At 40.5% G+C, this 16975-nt stretch overlaps 1 protein-coding gene across 1 annotated transcript in view; it reads left to right on the plus strand.

Annotated features, from left to right (window-relative positions):
• Nucleotides 1-16975, plus strand: part of TGFB2 (transforming growth factor beta 2) — a 91946-nt gene that overhangs the window by 65150 nt on the left and 9821 nt on the right. The window contains exon 2 of the mRNA XM_070949063.1: nt 8134-8297. Coding sequence (XP_070805164.1) covers nt 8134-8297 — 164 coding nt within the window. The remainder of the gene's footprint in view (nt 1-8133; nt 8298-16975) is intronic.

Here is a 16975-nt window from a genome sequence, read left to right on the forward strand (position 1 = left end):
CTTATGTGTCTTCATTACAACACTTTTCCCCTGATCAAGTCAGTTTTGATTGTGGAGTAGCAATAAACTAGAAAATAGCTACTTAAAACTTGTGGGGAATGAACACATGTTGCCCATACAGCAGCCAATTTCTTAATGAGTAAAGTCCTTGTATTTCAAGCCATTTACTAGGAATCGGTATTTTTCAGATTGTTGATATAGACATTGCTAGGAACATTGTGGAAAAACTGATTATCTGCTTAATGCCCAATGACAGAGAAGCTACTTTGAAATGTGATGGAAATTACATCAGCAGTTCTGGGACAACTTTCACATGCAGACACATGTGAAAGAATTTAAACTTCATTCATTCCTGCGTATAATAGCCAATTACAGTCATCATTTCAAAACTATGTCCTTTTTTTCCCTTCTATTTTCATAATTTTAAGTACTATTACCAGTCCTAGTAGTGTCTTTCAGGTCCTGCTCAGATAGCTCACCCCTTGTTGTGGTATGATTTGGTTGTTCTTCAGATACTTACTTAAAGCACCAGTCTATCATAGTGCATGACACTCCATTATTTTTTTTTACAAAAAAATACCTATAGACATGTTCAGTGTATCGTATGAAACAAAAAGAAGACATTTTAAGCCAAACAACTGTTTTGAAAATAGTTGTTAAATAGGTGACATGTTGCTTCTATGAACAGATGTGATCCATAGAATTATATATAGATGTCACTCCCAGATTTACTAGAGTGAAATAGAAACATTTGTTCCTCCTGAGGCCATGATTGCTCATACATTAAGGAGTTGAAGCACATTAGCTTCAACTCCTAGCATGACAATAAATTTGAAAATTGTTGAAAATAATTGGTTGTTATACTACAGTGCTACCTCAGTACTCATTAATTGGTTCTAGGAGGCACAATGATTATCAAAAACAATGAGAACCAAACACATTTTTCCCATAAGGAATAATGTAGTGAGTCACAAGATAGCCGACACTAACCAGTTCTAGTTTGTGCACTGAGTTGCAAACAAATGAATAGTACCAGGACAAATTTTCATGTAAAAATACATTGAGTATCAAAGCAGTTGAGTGAGGATACCAGTGTATTTATAAATTACTATTAGTTCTGTTCTATTTTCTTGTCTAGTGAAATGGGTTTTTAAAGGGCACAAGGTTTAAAATGTTTGTGACAGCGATAAAGACAGTTGTCTTCGCTCTGAAGTAGCTTTGCTTCTCCATTACAATGCATCACATAGTTTTGCCAATTACCAGAAATTATTAGTGGTTGCACACTCTATAAACTGCATTCTCCTTTCCTAGGTACAGATAGGAATGGCAAGCTGTAGTTGTGATATCCCAGATTTAATTCCAAAAAAGGACGTTCATAGAGAGCTATACCAAAGAGTATAGAGAGTAAGAGTCAGTAAGAGATATCAAGGTTGCAAGGAATGAGGAGGAGAATGAAAGTCAACATCCAGGTAATATAGAACTGCAGAACAACTTTACAAGATGCTGTAGTTCACAAATTTTATACTAGAGCAGGGGTGTCAAACTCGCATTGTTATGGCGGCATCACATGATATATTGGGACTTTTTTCCCTTCGCTAAACCGGGCGGGGGCATGGCCAACACATGATGCATCCGGCCTGCGGCCTGCAAGTGTGACAGCCCTGTACTAGAGACTGCACTTACCCTTGTCCGAGTCAATAGAACTCATTAATCCTGGTCTGTCATATGGTTATTTAGGTATTGATTTGCCTTTCAGTAGCTCAGCTTTTGCTCTTTAGGCCTGATTTGGTTGCATAGCCTCCAGGCACTATGTCATCTGTTGAATAGACCTTCATTCCCAAGAAGTTCTCTCTTACGAGACTACATTGACATACTTCCAGTATTCAACCCAGTGGAATTAGGCTGCATGGCTGCATTTTTAACCTGATAGCAGACTAATGGGAATGATTTTAACTCAGGTACTATGCTGAAGTCTTGTTCATCTAGTGCAGATAGTTCAGTGGGATCATTTGACCTGTCTTGTTCCTCTCAGGAGTCTTCACAGATGAGGCCATGATACTTAATCTCAATCATTCCAGAGGCTTTCAAGGAGCTGAAAATAGCCACACATATCTTTTCAGCACATGCAAGCAGCCACATGGTTCCTGAGAGCTTATTTCAAAAAGACCCCCTCCCCCATTTTGTAATGAGCTGAAACATTCCTATAACTGCTCACCATAACCCCAAGACCTTTATCCTGAACCATTTCTAATGATGAGTAGGTTTGGAAAAGTATAGGGAAATTTGGTTTAACCCAGGGGTGAAATCCAGCAGGTTCTGACAGAGACAAAATTTCAGAGACATTTTGAGTAGTTCAGAGAACCGGCAAATACCACCTCTGGCTGGCCCCAGAGTGGGGTGGGAATGGAGATTTTGCAATATCCTTCCCCCAGGAGTGGGGAGGGAATGGGGATTTTGTAGTATCCTTCCCCTGGAGTGGGGTGGGAATAGAGATTTTGCAATATCCTTCCCCTGCCATGCCCACCAAGCCACGCCCACAGAACCGGTAGTAAAAAAAATTGGATTTCACCACTGGTTTAACCCATTTCACTCTTCAGTTATTAACAGATGCATACATTATAGAAATAGCAAACAGGTGTGGTGGGGGTGAGAAAAATCACTTTGAAGGATAATTTGAAATGGAGAAAGGGGAGAGGAGAAAGCTTTAACAGCTTGTATCCTGTATCTTTTCCAATCCTTGGTCTACAAATGATCATTGGAATATTCAATAATGGCACAAATTCCTACTTATTTGATATTAAACCGCCCTTAGAATATGTGCTAATTTGTTTTGTTTGACTCCTATTGTTTTTCATCTTACCCATCATTTATTTATTTATGCAGATATATTTGCACTTGAGGAAGGTTGTAATGTGATAAAAAAAAAACTAGTTGCCTTTGTTGCAATTCAAGTCCTACATCAATCCATCTACTCAGTGCAGCTCCTGAATGCTTATACCTTAATAAAATTTGTTGGAAAAGATGCTACTCAACTTCTGATTTTAGGTCACCATAGACCACAGGTGTCAAACTCGATTGCGTCATGTGACATATAGTGACGTTTTTTCCTTTGCGGAGCTGGGGTGGGCGTGGTCTATGTGTGACGCATCTGGCTCGTGGGCCACCAGTTTGGCAGGCCTGCCCATAGACCAATGTTTTTTAACCTTTCTAATTTTTAAGGTGTGGACTTTAATTCCCAGGATTGTCTAGCCAGCATGTGGAATTCTGGAAGCTGAGTCCACACACCTTAAAGTTGCCCACATTGAGACATAGTGCCATAGACTGAAACAACTGTCCTTCTATAATACATTTACATCAGAATATCAAAAGAGATAGGAGTGAGGGAAGGTAGTACTTAGGCATAGATTGGGATTCCAATTGGAGGCCATGTGTGTGTTGTGTTTTGTTTTGTTTTGTTTTTAGAGAAAGCCTGACATTTTTGCTCTCTGGGCAACAAAAGAGCATGGGATCATGCCAGAAAGTCACTCAGTGGCCAACTAATAACTGCTTCATTTGGATTTGCTTTCCATGCAAATCTGTCAGTTACCACATTTCATAACAGGGAGGAGACACTTCTGGACAGAAGCCCGTATGTGGTTCAGGGAGGAAACTCTAAACAGGCCAGGAAGAATGGCTTTTCTCTGAGCAGAAGGGACTGGTTTGTGCTCATTGTGCTTTTTTGTTTGCTTTAATTAATTTATGTTATCAGATGAAACTTAAATAACTTAACACAGACCTAGTAGACAGAGGGTTAGGGAAGGGAGCCAGAGCATTACAAAAACTTTTAATCACAATCAAGTGACTCTTATAAATATTTGTAGTCACACATTTTAACACAGAGCATCAAAGCCCAGCCTATGGCTGCTGTAAATAAGGTTCAGCAAAGAGGAAGGAAGGAAGGAAGGAAGGAAGGAAGGAAGGAAGGAAGGAAGGAAGGAAGGAAGGTTATTACCCACCTGTATGGGAAGGATTTGATTGCTCTCAGTTCCTGTTAACACATGTTAAAGAGAGACTAAGCAAATCAGTAAGGCCGTCCTGGATAGTCTGCCTTTTCTTCCAAATAAGAAAAGTTGTTTATGTCTCCCTGCAACAGGAAACCTATTGAATTAGTTCCACTCATTTAGGACAACATATCAAAGAAAGTTTGATGCGTCTGGCACTCTAGAAAAGAAAAAAAAGGGAGGGGGGGAAGCTGCATTTAAAGCTGAAATGGAGCACATTTTCAACTATGGTTATTCCTGTGAAATGGGCAGATTTTCCAAATGTCTGTGAACATAACACTTTGCAGTGTATTGTAAATGAAAAGGAAGTGGAAGATGACTCTACTTCTGGGATATAGAATAAGGATCGGCAAACTTAGTTTGAAAAGACCTCCTCCCCTTTGGTTCCATGGGGTCAGCAGACCAAGGAGTGCAGGAGCCATATAAGCATGCTACTCTATCAGCTTTCACTGCCCAGGTGGCCCACTGTCCTTGACCCTCAAGCCTCAACCTGCCCCTTGCTTCAAGAACTTGGCTGAGTCTGGGGCCTATTATAGTTCCCACATTGGGAAGGAGAATGTTAACTTTAAATATGATTTCTATGGAGTACCCAGAATTATAACCTGGGACTGGACGGTAACCCAATTCAGTTCAAATCAATTCAAATCTTTATTGCCAGTCCACAACATATGTACAATGAGATTGGTTGAGCTCCCTCAGAGCACCCCACACAAACAATACAACTCACAGTAAAAACAGAAAATCCCTAACCCAATAAATCATATTAACAAAATATCCAGTCCCATTGCACCAGTGAACCAAAGAATTCTCTCTTCAATTGCGGGTTTCAGGCCTGGGTACAGCACGGAAACAGCATTGGTCGCGTTGGTGGATGATCTCTGGAGGGCTTGGGACAGAGGTTGTTCCTCTGTCCTGGTCCTATTAGATCTCTCAGCGGCTTTTGATACTATCGACCATGGTATCATGCTGCACCGGTTGGAAGAGTTGGGGGTGGGAGGCACCGTATTACGGTGGTTCTCCTCCTTTCTCTCCGACCGGTCGCAGTCTGTGTTGACAGGGGGGCAGAGGTCGACCCCGAGGCCCCTTATATGTGGGGTGCCACAAGGATCGGTCCTCTCGCCCCTTCTGTTCAACATTTATGTGAAGCCGCTGGGCGAGATCATCCGTGGTTTCGGGGTGGAGTACCATCAGTACGCTGACGACATCCAGCTGTACATCTCCATCCCAGACCACCCCAACGATGCCCTTGAAGTGATGTCCCGGTGCCTGGAGGCCGTACGAATCTGGATGGGGAGAAACAGGCTCAGGCTCAACCCATCCAAGACCGAGTGGCTGTGGTTTCCGACGTCCAGATATAGTCAGCTGGTGCCATCGCTGACTATTGGGGGCGAAGCATTGGCCCCCACGGAGAGGGCGCGCAACTTGGGCATCCTCCTGGATTCATGGCTGTCTTTAGAAGATCACTTGACGGCCGTGACCGGGAGGATTTTTCATCAGGTCCGCCTGATTCGCCAGTTGCGTCCCTTTCTGGATCGGGACTCATTTCGCACGGTCACTCATGCCCTCGTCACCTCCCGTCTGGACTATTGTAACGCTCTCTACATGGGGCTCCCCTTGAGGAGCACTCGGAGGCTCCAACTGGTGCAGAGTGCGGCCGCGCGGGTGGTGATGGGAGCGACGTGGCGCTCCCATGTAATGCCTCTCCTGCGCGAGCTGCACTGGCTCCCGGTGGTCTTCCGAGTGCGCTTCAAGGTTTTGGTTATCACCTTCAGAGCGCTCCATCGCTTAGGACCTGGCTATTTACAGGACCGCCTGCTGCCACCAATAGCCTCCCACCGACCAGTACGGTCCCATAGAGAGGGGCTCCTCCGGGTGCTGTCAGCCAAACAATGTCGACTGGCGGCCCCCAGGGAGAGAGCCTTCTCTGTGGGGGCACCTACGATCTGGAACGAGCTCCCCCCAGAGATACGGAGGATTCCGGATCTGCGTACCTTCCGTCGCGCGCTTAAGACGTTCTTATTCCATCAAGCTGGCCTGACCTAAACTTTTCCTCATTTAATAAAATGAAATGAAAATGAAATGAATGAAATTGCACAAATTATTTTATAGTGTTTATCTTGAAAAGCTCAACCTCAAATGTGGAAACTTTGTGATATTCTGTTAAGGAATACTTTATTGGCTAATCCTAAATTTGTTATATAGTTAACAAAGGTGTAAAATAAGACGTGCAAGTAAATGCTACAAAACAGCATAGAAGAATATGACATTGAAAAGTGACATTGCTCTGTTTAGGCTCCAGGATTTGTAACGGGGCGCTGAGCCTTTTCAGCACTGCTCTCTGAAATCTTTGCAAACTACAGACCCTAAAAATGAATCTGAGGACCTCTCTTTGCAATCGGGGTATCAATATGCTAGACCTGCTTTTACATCTAAAGTTATTTATATTTTTATTTTATTTTTTTTTAAAAAAATAAACTATTCAGTGGGTATGACTGTGGCTGAACTGCTTCCTTTTCTTGAGTGTTTTCAAATCTGAAAGTGTTATTCAGAGATGGTTCACCACTTTCCAAGTGGTGAAAGCTGTGGTCAGTGTAAGCTATGAAGATTTTGAAGTCCACATTGCTGCCTCAGTTGGCACTTTCTCACTACACAATAACCACAGCATCATTTGCTGAGCTAGGCTGTACATGAACATGCATTCATGGTTTAGAAATAGTTATTCTGTGGGCAGTTAATTGCCAAATGTGTGGCCAAGGTTTTTTATGGGTTTACAATTCATCAGCTGTTGTGGCATTTACCCTGATGCTTTGGTTAGTATTTCAAGGGGCTGACCAAACAGGTAGTAGGGTAGTCGAAAAGTAAGACTATCCTTGCAATTCCTGCTCACCTGCTTTGATTACTTGTCTACAGAGGCACATGGGATTAATTTTTAAAAGCAAAGCAAAAAAGGGGAATGATTAGTATTTCTCCAACCCATCCATAGTGGATACCATATACTTATGCTAATTACAAAAGAGAAACAGGATATGGTTCTGTTGCTTCATTCATCCCGATCAAGTCAGTTGAGATATTTGCTCTCAGTTGCCCCACAACTATTGCTGGTGAAGTACAGACAAGCATTTCTTTTTACTTCTTTGTCTGCAGATACATTTATTGCATTAGCTTTAGAGCTACCCAACTGCCAAGCAACACTGGCTAGCTTACATCACAAAAATAAGAAACAAAATGAAGAAAAATACACTTCTATCTGGAAAAATAGATTAATACTTAGAAAAGAAACAAAGAAACTAACAGAGGCTTAACAATCCCCTAACCCCAGACTTGTTCTCAAAAGATTTGTGCAACTGTTGTAGGTTAGGCAACAAACAGCTCTCCAGGGGATTACTGTACATAGGTTCTCCCACTTATGGTTAGTTCTAATGCAAATGAGATCACTCATACCGAGTTTGGCTGGGAATTCTGGTAGATGTAATCTACCAGATGGTAGATGGGTTCTACTTATCTCCGCTACCAGTTCGCAATGGGACCGTGCACGCAGAAGCTTCTGTGCATGTGCAGTTCGTTCATGATGACGTCCGGGAGGGTGGGTGGAGCCTTCTGCTGCCGTTATTACCGGTTCATAAGAACCAGACTGAACCGGGAGCAACCCACCACTGATATAATCCCAGCACATTTCAGGGCTGCCTAACTGAGGGAGGTTGGGCTTTCCTGTTTGAAATCGCCATTGCAAACTAATAGCTACTGGTTTTTAGTTCCACTATGGAACTATTTGGGTCATTTTTAAAAATATAATTATCATAAGTATGTTCCAATTTATAATACTCAGTCGGTTTCAAAGAATAGGGTTAAATGCATGCCCTGAAATAAACTTGGGCATGTTTTTTTCTGATAAGTATTAATCTGCTGTTTCTGTAACCAAACACATATGTTTGTTTATCCGCTTAAACAGTAATGATATCAAAATTGATTGCTGGAAGTTGTATCATCCTACAGACATTTCCGTCACTGTTTCTGGGGTTGAAGTCTGTCTTATGTTGAAGGCTGTAAAAAAAAAAAAAAAAAGCAATGTCTTTATAATTTTAATTTCTTGCAGATTTCATCTCAACAAGCAATCAAAACCCGTACTTTAGAAGAGTGAGGTTTGATGTCTCAGCGATGGAGAAAAATGCTTCCAATCTAGTGAAAGCAGAATTTAGAGTCTTCCGCTTACAGAATCCAAAAGCTCGTGTATCAGAACAACGGATAGAACTATATCAGGTAAAGCTTTGATTGTTGCTGTCCTTATATGGTTTTTAATCTGCGATATTTTTCTATAACACATTTAAACATTATAGAGTTAAACAGATAGTAATATTCATTCTCTTTTCTTTGGACACTTTGGGAAATGTAGTTTATGAGAAGTTATCTCACGCACTGTAGCAGAAAAATCTCATTCTTTAAATTTACCATTTCTCAGGATTGCAAAAAAAAAAGTTAAAAATGTACATTATACTTAAATATATTTAAATGCTTGCTTTTTAAAGGCATGTATGAATTTTGTTTTACAAAAGCAAAGCAAAAACTATTTTTTACAAAAATAGTTTTGTATCTTTATTAGAAGCTGATAGAAAACTACTTTAAACTATATATACAAAAAAAAGTTTACTGTACTGAATTATTGTAATTGCATCTCTTGCTTCTGATCCCTCTTTTTTAAATTTGCTATGTGAGTCAGGGAGAAGTAAATTTTCCAGGCCAAAAGCCATGTTGCAGACTTCATTCCAAAAAACAGAAATGAGACAAGGACAAAAAATAAAACTGATTTCATTTCATTTGCATTTAATTAAAATTACACATAGATAAGATGATTAATCCACAATCGTCAGTTTGATCATTCTTCTCTTTTGCTATATTAAAAATTACAAATCTGTGACTGTAGTGTACACCTTTTGCAACTGTCTGGGAGCTACACCTCAGACTTTAGTAACTGATGGTTCCTTTTTAAATTAAATTGTGGTTCTGCTAAGGGAGGGGGGGGAATCAAGATCCTGAAGCTACAACAGACAAGGTGTCAGTTTGCTTATTTTACCAGCGTGAGGAGAACATAATTTGTAACTTTCTGGAATGATCCAAGCAATATATGCTTTTTCTGTTTCTCCTGTTGCCACAATGAGATTTAGGGATAAAAAAAATAATAAATATACATGGAATATGACATTTATTGGCATTCACAAGGTCTGGCTTGATACACTTTACTCAGTGTGTCATACTGATTCTAACATATATAAACATGTTTATCATTACAGTATTTCAGCTTTGTCCTCTGCTTTCTTAGAAGCAAATCCAGTTCAGCACAGTGCAACTTATTCTCAAATAAATCAAGCCCAAGATTGCAGCTTTACTTTGCAAAAAAATATGACAGAGTCCTGGGTGGAGTCCTTCTCATCCTCAGTGACCCCACCTGACCTCATTTTGTCTTAGTTCAATTGATGCTGTTTTGTGTTCCATGGAGTTAAAGCCAGGAGCTTGTTTTATTTTGTTTCTAACTGCTCAGTGCCAGCGAGCTCTTTTTATGCTCTTTTTAATTCACTTGCAACTTCATATGTAATCCAGTTAAATCAACTTGCTAAGATTTAAGGCCGATTCGTTCCACTGAAGCCAGGGACATTAATCTGGTATACATCTTTGCATTTCCAAGTAATCTAGGCTAAGGTTTTTTTAAAAAAACTTTTATTCTTTTTTTAAAAAGTCATGTGGCAGATTTCTGTAAAGTTAGGCCTTGAGATGAATTCTTGACATTAAGATCCAGCCTTAATAGGTTTTTCGCTCTTAACTTATTTTTGCTACTGAGTTAGATTTATAGATTGCCGAAGACTAACATAGTTGGGTTACAAAGTAAAAACAACATAAAAATACAATGTGAAACTACACTAATAAACACAACACATTGAAGAGAAAAATGCACTTAGATACTAATAAGTCTATAAAACGTCTGTACTGCACCACTCAGTTGGAAAGCCATCAAGAACGAGGGCTTTTCCCAATTTCATAGCTTGGATTGTCTCTGCAATTTCCTGTTATGGTTGTCCCAATTTCCTTTCATATTTTTGATGGATCTCTTCTGTTTAATTTGTTCCCCCAGTTTAGTAATTTGTTGTCCGGTTACAGATGACTCCAGTTTATTTAAAAAAAAAAAACCATAAAAATAGTGTGGTCCAGTAATTAAACCACCAGATTACAAACCAGGAGGTTGAGTTCTAGTCAAGTCCAAATGATTGACTTTGGATCAATCATTCTCCCTCAGCCAGGGCTGAAATCCAGCAGGTTCTGACAGGTTCTGGAGAACCGGTAGCAGAAATTTTGAGCAGTTCAGAGAACCGGCAAATATCACATCTGGCTGGCCCCAGAGTGGGGTGGGAATGGAAATTTTGCAATATCCTTCCCCCAGGAGTGAATGGGGAGGGAATGGGGATTTTGCAGTATCCTTCCCCTGCCATGCCCACCAAGCCACACCACACCCACCAAGCCACACCCACAGAACCGTTAGTAAAAAAAATTTGGATTTCACCACTGCCCTCAGCCTAGTTCACCTCAGAGGGTTATTGTGGGCAAAAGAGGAGGAGGAAGCAATACTATGTATGTTAGCTGTCTTGAGTTATTACAGGTAGTCCTCAATTTACAACCACAATTGAGCCCAAAATTTATGTTGCTAAGTGAGAAATTTGTTAAGTGACTTTTGCCCCGTTTTACGACTTTTTCGTGCCACATTTGTTAAGTGAATCACTGCTGTTATTAAATTATCAATATGGTTGTTGAATAAATCTGGTTTCATTTAGCCAGATTCTGACTTTGCTTGTCAGAAAATTGCAAAAGGTGATCACATGACCCCGGGATGCTGCAACTGTCATAAATGTGAGTCAGTTTTCAAGCATCCAAGTGTAAATCACATGACCATAGGGATGCTGCAATGGTCATAAGTGTGAAAATGGCCTCTTTTTCAGTGCTGTTTGAATGGTCTTTGAAATGGTCACTAAGCAAATTGTTGTAAGTTGAGAACTACCTATATTTTAAAAGGTTAATGATTTCTGGCTCAGCACTGTGACAGGCCATTCTTTGCCTGAATTACCAATGAAGTTTTGCTGTTGTTTCTCTGCCTGTGAGTCTATAACTTGTCAGCTTTTTTCTCCAGATCTCCAGCAATTCCAATTAACAGATAAAACTACTTTAAAATCTGGGGGGAGGGGAGAAAATAAAATGATTAAATCTCAAACATCCAGCGTCCCTTCCTTTGCTTCTTTGCTTCCAAGATCCAGGATTTACTGGCATTTAATCAGATAAAAGGTTGAATGTTATGGGAATGTCTTTGAACACATATCCATAGTAGCATTTTTGCTGACTTCACGACATCTTTACTTTTTAAAGAAACTTCTTGCATAGAAAGAAAAATAGGAAAATAAAATTTGACACATTTCTAGTTTACAAATCGGCATTTGAAAAAGAAATAGGCATTGTGGCATGGAAGGCAAGCAAAGAGCCGAAATAGGCAAAACATCCTCTCCCTTATTTTGAATGGTTGTAGCAGTTTTGTTTTTATGGCACATTAGCTGCTAGACATAGTAGACATATACTATAGTCCAGTGATGGCGAACCTTTTCGGCACCGAGTGCTGAAAAGGTTGCATGGAAACATCGTACACGTGTGCTCACGCTCGGCCACACTCCGGAAAAGCCGAACTTCTGAGTTCTAGCGCACCTGTGCGCCCAATGATCAGCTGGCTGGCGCGCATGCGCACACTGGTTTTTGGCACTGCCACACATGCGAAGGACAACTGATCATCACACTCGCATATGCGCCAGAAACCCAGAAGACAAACAGGCAAGGCCGCGTGTGTCGGGAGACATGGCTTTGCATGCCACTTTGGGCACACATGCCATAGGTTCGCCATCACGGCTATGGTCTATACAGACTATAAAACAAGCAAGTGATTTCCCATGGAAACATTATCATGTTTTGATAGCACATCAAGCATCATGAAAAATAGAGCTAAAATTCTGGGTTTGACTGCTGCTCTTATCAGAGGCTTTAACATACCTATATATTTGATAAGCTTCTGGAAGGAATGCAGTGTACTCTATGCCACACAGGAAAGGAGAAGGAAAACATTCTAGAGGGCAGGTGCAGAAACAGTCTATTGGGTCCCAACAGATGGTATTGTTTAATTAATCGAGGGGGCCAGAGGCATACTGATTCTGCCTGATCTTACCAGGTGGGCAGGAGCCATGGAAGATAGGAGAAAAACCTAGTCCAATGCCATGAAAAGCTTTATAGATGATAATCAACACCTTGAATTGCACCTGGGAGTCTAATGGCAAACAATGCAACTTCAGAAGCAATAGTCTCATATAAACGTACTGTGGCATTACTACCATTGCTTGTGCTGTTACATTCTTGATCAACTGCAGCTTCCATGTAGAACAAGAAGAGCACCCTTGAGAAATCCAACAGTGTTATGGCTAAAGCATGAATGATAGTCTAGACCAGGGATTTCAAACTCAAGGCCTGCGGGGCCGCATCCAACCCATGGGGTGCTTAAATCTGGCTCATAGGGCCAGCCTGAAAACAGCAAAGGACCGGCCTGCGGTGCCTCTGGCAGCCAAAAAGGGGCGCCAGGGGCTGTGCATCCCCCCCCCTTGCATCCCATTTTCGGCCTGGACTGCCTGCAGCACTTTGCCATCCAAAACAGGGCATGGGGGGCACACGACACCCCCCGCGCCCCATTTTGGCCGGCAAAATGCTGCAGAAAACATCTGTCCCATCTCCCCCCCCCTGCCGGCGGCCTGGAGAACTACAATGCTGATCCGGCCCTTGAAGAAATCCAGTTTGACACCCCTGGACTAGTTTGTCATCTGATTCAGGAACAGACATAGCTGGGACACTGTGTGAGGGCCCCCTTGGTCACATGCTATTATGCATTCTTTTGACAGCCCCCAATATAGAGTGTATAAAGCAGAAATGATGTGAGATATTAAAATGTCTTCCAGCTCTGAAGGTATGTTTTGACTAACTGGTAAGTTGAAGAACAATACTTTAATAATGAAATTGTTCTGTCCCAGTTTCAGTTTCTTCAAATCATTTGATTCCCATAAATTATTTAGAATGTGATTAATAAAAAAAACAACGATCAATTGATCTTCCCTAGGGGAATCTGCTAATGCAACGGGAGGAATATGGCAGCTTTATTGTGAGAAGTATCAGTGCTTGTGTCAAAGAACAACCGGCATATGCAAATAGTGACAACTATTGTATTGTAACCCATCCCATTTTTTTCTCCAATAAAAGCCTCATTGCACACTTAACTGTACAGATGTCTTCAGTTCTTTACATGACTGTAGATGGGTACATCGAAATACAAAGAATTCACAGTAATCATTTCTCAAACAAGCCAAAAATAAATTACATTTTCAGTATTTTCACAGCTTAATACATTTTAACCTCTAGCAGGGAAAAAATCTTGGCAAAGATGACTTTTTGATAAAATATATTTGGCCCAGGAAGAAAGACAAACTTAGAGCACTGTTTTATCCTCATGTAAGCTGTGGAGATTACAGGCACTGAGGTGTGGTGCTTATAGCAGCCAAGATAAAGAACTGGCATTGAAATAAAGATGAAAGCATCAGAGAAATGATAGTGGTGCAGGGCCCATGGTAGCTTTTCCTTAGAGCCCTAACATATGTTTTCCTCACAGACACGAAGGCTAGATTTTTTTTCATTTTTAAACTATGATAGTTTTTACCATGATAAGTACAAACAGAGGAAATTGAAGCCACTATTAAGAGAATGTTACGATACCACAAACAATCAATATCCACTATAGTTGTGTTACCCCCATGCAAGCTATAAGCGGGGTTTATGTAGTGTGCCACATGTCCTTGTTATTTGCAATCTTGCATGATGAACGTGCTTGGCAAGATCACAGGAAGTGGATCACAGAACTATCGGCTTTAAAACATTTGGCAAGTCATATGTACCTTTTGTATTTTGGCAAGTGTGCTGTACCTCGTACAATAGCTTGTTAAGGTCCACACTCTGTTCTCAGTGCCTGCCAGATACAAAGCTGATTGAAGCCAAAAGAAAGACCCCAACTGCCTTCCGCTTCTGCAGAACTATTTCCCTTTACAGCTACATAGCTTTAAGGAAGTCCAGCTGACGGAATAACATGACCTGCAGAATTTAGCAGGTGGCTGAGGTTGCCAAAATCCTGCTGTCAAAAGTTATTCATGGGAAATATCCTGGAAACACTTTTCAGCAAACAGCCAACAACATTAATCACTTTCAAGCAAGCGAGAGAGAAGCAGGCATCTGTGCTAAGGCCACTGCTTAATATTCGGGCATAGTTAAAGGCAGAATGGTCTATTTATTATATTTACTATGTTATATAACTACTGTGGTAATATTTAGTATGTTTATTAAACTCATGTTTCCTGATTGCTTATTTGTACCCTATGACTATCATTAAGTGTTGTACCTTATGATTCTTGACAAATGTATCTTTTCTTTTTATGTACATTGAGAGCATATGCACCAAGACAAATTCCTTGTGTGTCCAATCACACTTGGCCAATAAAAAATTCTATTCTATTCTATTCTATTCTATTCTATTCTATTCTATTCTATTCTATTCTAAATTCTATGTTGTCCTTCCTCTGGGAAGTTAAAGAAACCCTGTGTGACCCTCTTCTTTATTTTATCTTCCCAGAGGATGGTAACACCTCCTATTTTTTCACTCTGACCTCACCATAATGAAAAAAAAATTAAAAATACATTTATTTCCAAGATTTTGTTTTTCATAATTGATTTCAAGAGACAGAGAGAGATAGCTGGAAGTAAATAAGAAGTCTTGTGATATGAGATGGGGGTAAGGAAAAATCCTGTAAACCCAAAGTTTTTGAATGTGGTGAAATAACATTTTGAGTATGATCAAACTATATCTTGAATAATGAAATGGCTGAGTCATATTACCTGGATTCTTTTCAGGCCAACGTACAGCTCTGAGACAGCATTGGTAATGCTTGCTGATGAGCTTTGGAGGGCTCCAGATGGGGAAGGTGCAACTGTCCTGGCTCTCTTGGATCTCTCAGGAGCTTTTGATACATTGATACCATGTTATCCTTCTGGACTGGCTCCAGCGGTTGGGAGTAGGAGGCAATATTTTGCACTGGTTCTCCTTTCTCCATGACCAGTTCCAGTTGGTGTTGATGGGGGAGGAAAGTTCAAGCCTTAGGCCTTGCAATGCGCGGTGCCTCAGAACTTGACTCTTTCACCTCTCCTCTTTAACATCTATATGATTGCTGGATGAGGTTATCCAACAACATGGGGTACAGTATCATCAGTATGTTGATGATATGCAATTATTCTTCGCACAGATTTGTGTTGTGCACCATTTGCAGTCTTCCCTGGACCTGGAGACCTTGCTCAGTCACTCACATCTTAGTTACCTCCCACCTGGATTGAAGATGTTTCGCTTCTCAAAGAAAAAACAGAAAGTTCAGTTGCCTCTTGAAAAAGCACCTTTGGGATAACCATGACCTGGATGAATCTCCATAGACATCCCACCTGGATTATTGCAATATGCAATAATCCAGGCGTTATGTAAGGAGCTGCCCTTGAAGACCATTTGAAATTTACAACTGGTCCGGAAGACAACAGCTGCCACTAGGTTTGCCCATGTAACATCTTTATTGACTGAGCTGCACTGGCTTCAGTTTTCTTTCAGATGCAATTCAAAGTGCTAGTTATCACATTTAATTTACCCACCCGGCAAGGAATCAGACTATTTGTGTAACCACATTTCCCTAAAAATATCTGCCCATCCCACTAGTTCAGATGGGATGGGCATGTTCTAAGTTCCCTTCTTGAAATTTTGCCATCTAGCAGGACTTCAGTAGCATGACTTTTCTATGTCTACATGGAAGGAGGGTAACTGAGCCTGCTGTGGAGCATCCCAAGGGGCCATTTATGGCACAGGGTTTTTGTTCATTGTTTTATTGGTTTGATTTGTTTTATGGTTGTTGTAAGTCATCCAGATTTGCTTAAGATGAGTGGCCATATAAAACGTTTAAATAAACAAATTTTACTGGGTGAGAAGAGAGAAATCCATATATGTTTCAAAGATAAAATACTCTAGGAAAGTTTGGAAAAAGCAGGTTGCAGTAGATATAGTTCTGGGAGTAGTTTGTGTTTGAGAGAGATTTCAGTTTTTCTCCTAACAGATCACATAGAGTGTGAATCTCTAACTCACTTGACTGTTGTGACATCCCTCTTTAGCATCTGGATTTTAATTTAATTCTTTTGCTTTACCTGGAAAGACACAGCCCTAGGCATTTATGGCATGAGCAATATTCCCAGAGAACAAGCTCCTTTGGAGCCTGGACATAAAACTATTTTGAACTTTAAAGCTCTCAGTGGACTAGGGCCAGGTATACAAAAGAACTCCCTCATCCTATATGACTGTAGCTTTCTTTAAGATCTTATTTGGAGAGCAGGCTTCAAGACCACTCACGGCTTGAAATTTGGTAGTGGATCAACCAGTCTATTTAGGGTATGTCCAAATCTGTATCTATGTTGTAAAGATGCATCTTTTAGGGAAACTGAATATTTATGGAATTCATCTGTCACTAGGAAATTGCTTCCCATTATGACCTGTGGCATTGTTTTTCTGAAGATGCTATTATCCAGTAGTTCAGAAACCTACAAATCAACTGAGTAAACAAGAATTAAGAAACAATCAGTTATCTAGACAGTGGAATTTTACTGAGGACTAGCTTCTCATCTAGATAATGGAATTTATAAGGTTTGCAAGAAAGAAGAGCAAAGTGGAGACGTAAAAGACTTAATTTAAAAAAAAAAAGGAAGTATACCAAGAGAAAAGAAACAGACATATCAAATTATGCAAGGTC

Source organism: Pituophis catenifer, unplaced genomic scaffold (assembly GCF_029215685.1).
Source record: "Pituophis catenifer annectens isolate HBS135680 unplaced genomic scaffold, rPitCat1.0.hap2 SCAF_1, whole genome shotgun sequence".
NCBI lineage: Eukaryota > Metazoa > Chordata > Lepidosauria > Squamata > Colubridae > Pituophis > Pituophis catenifer.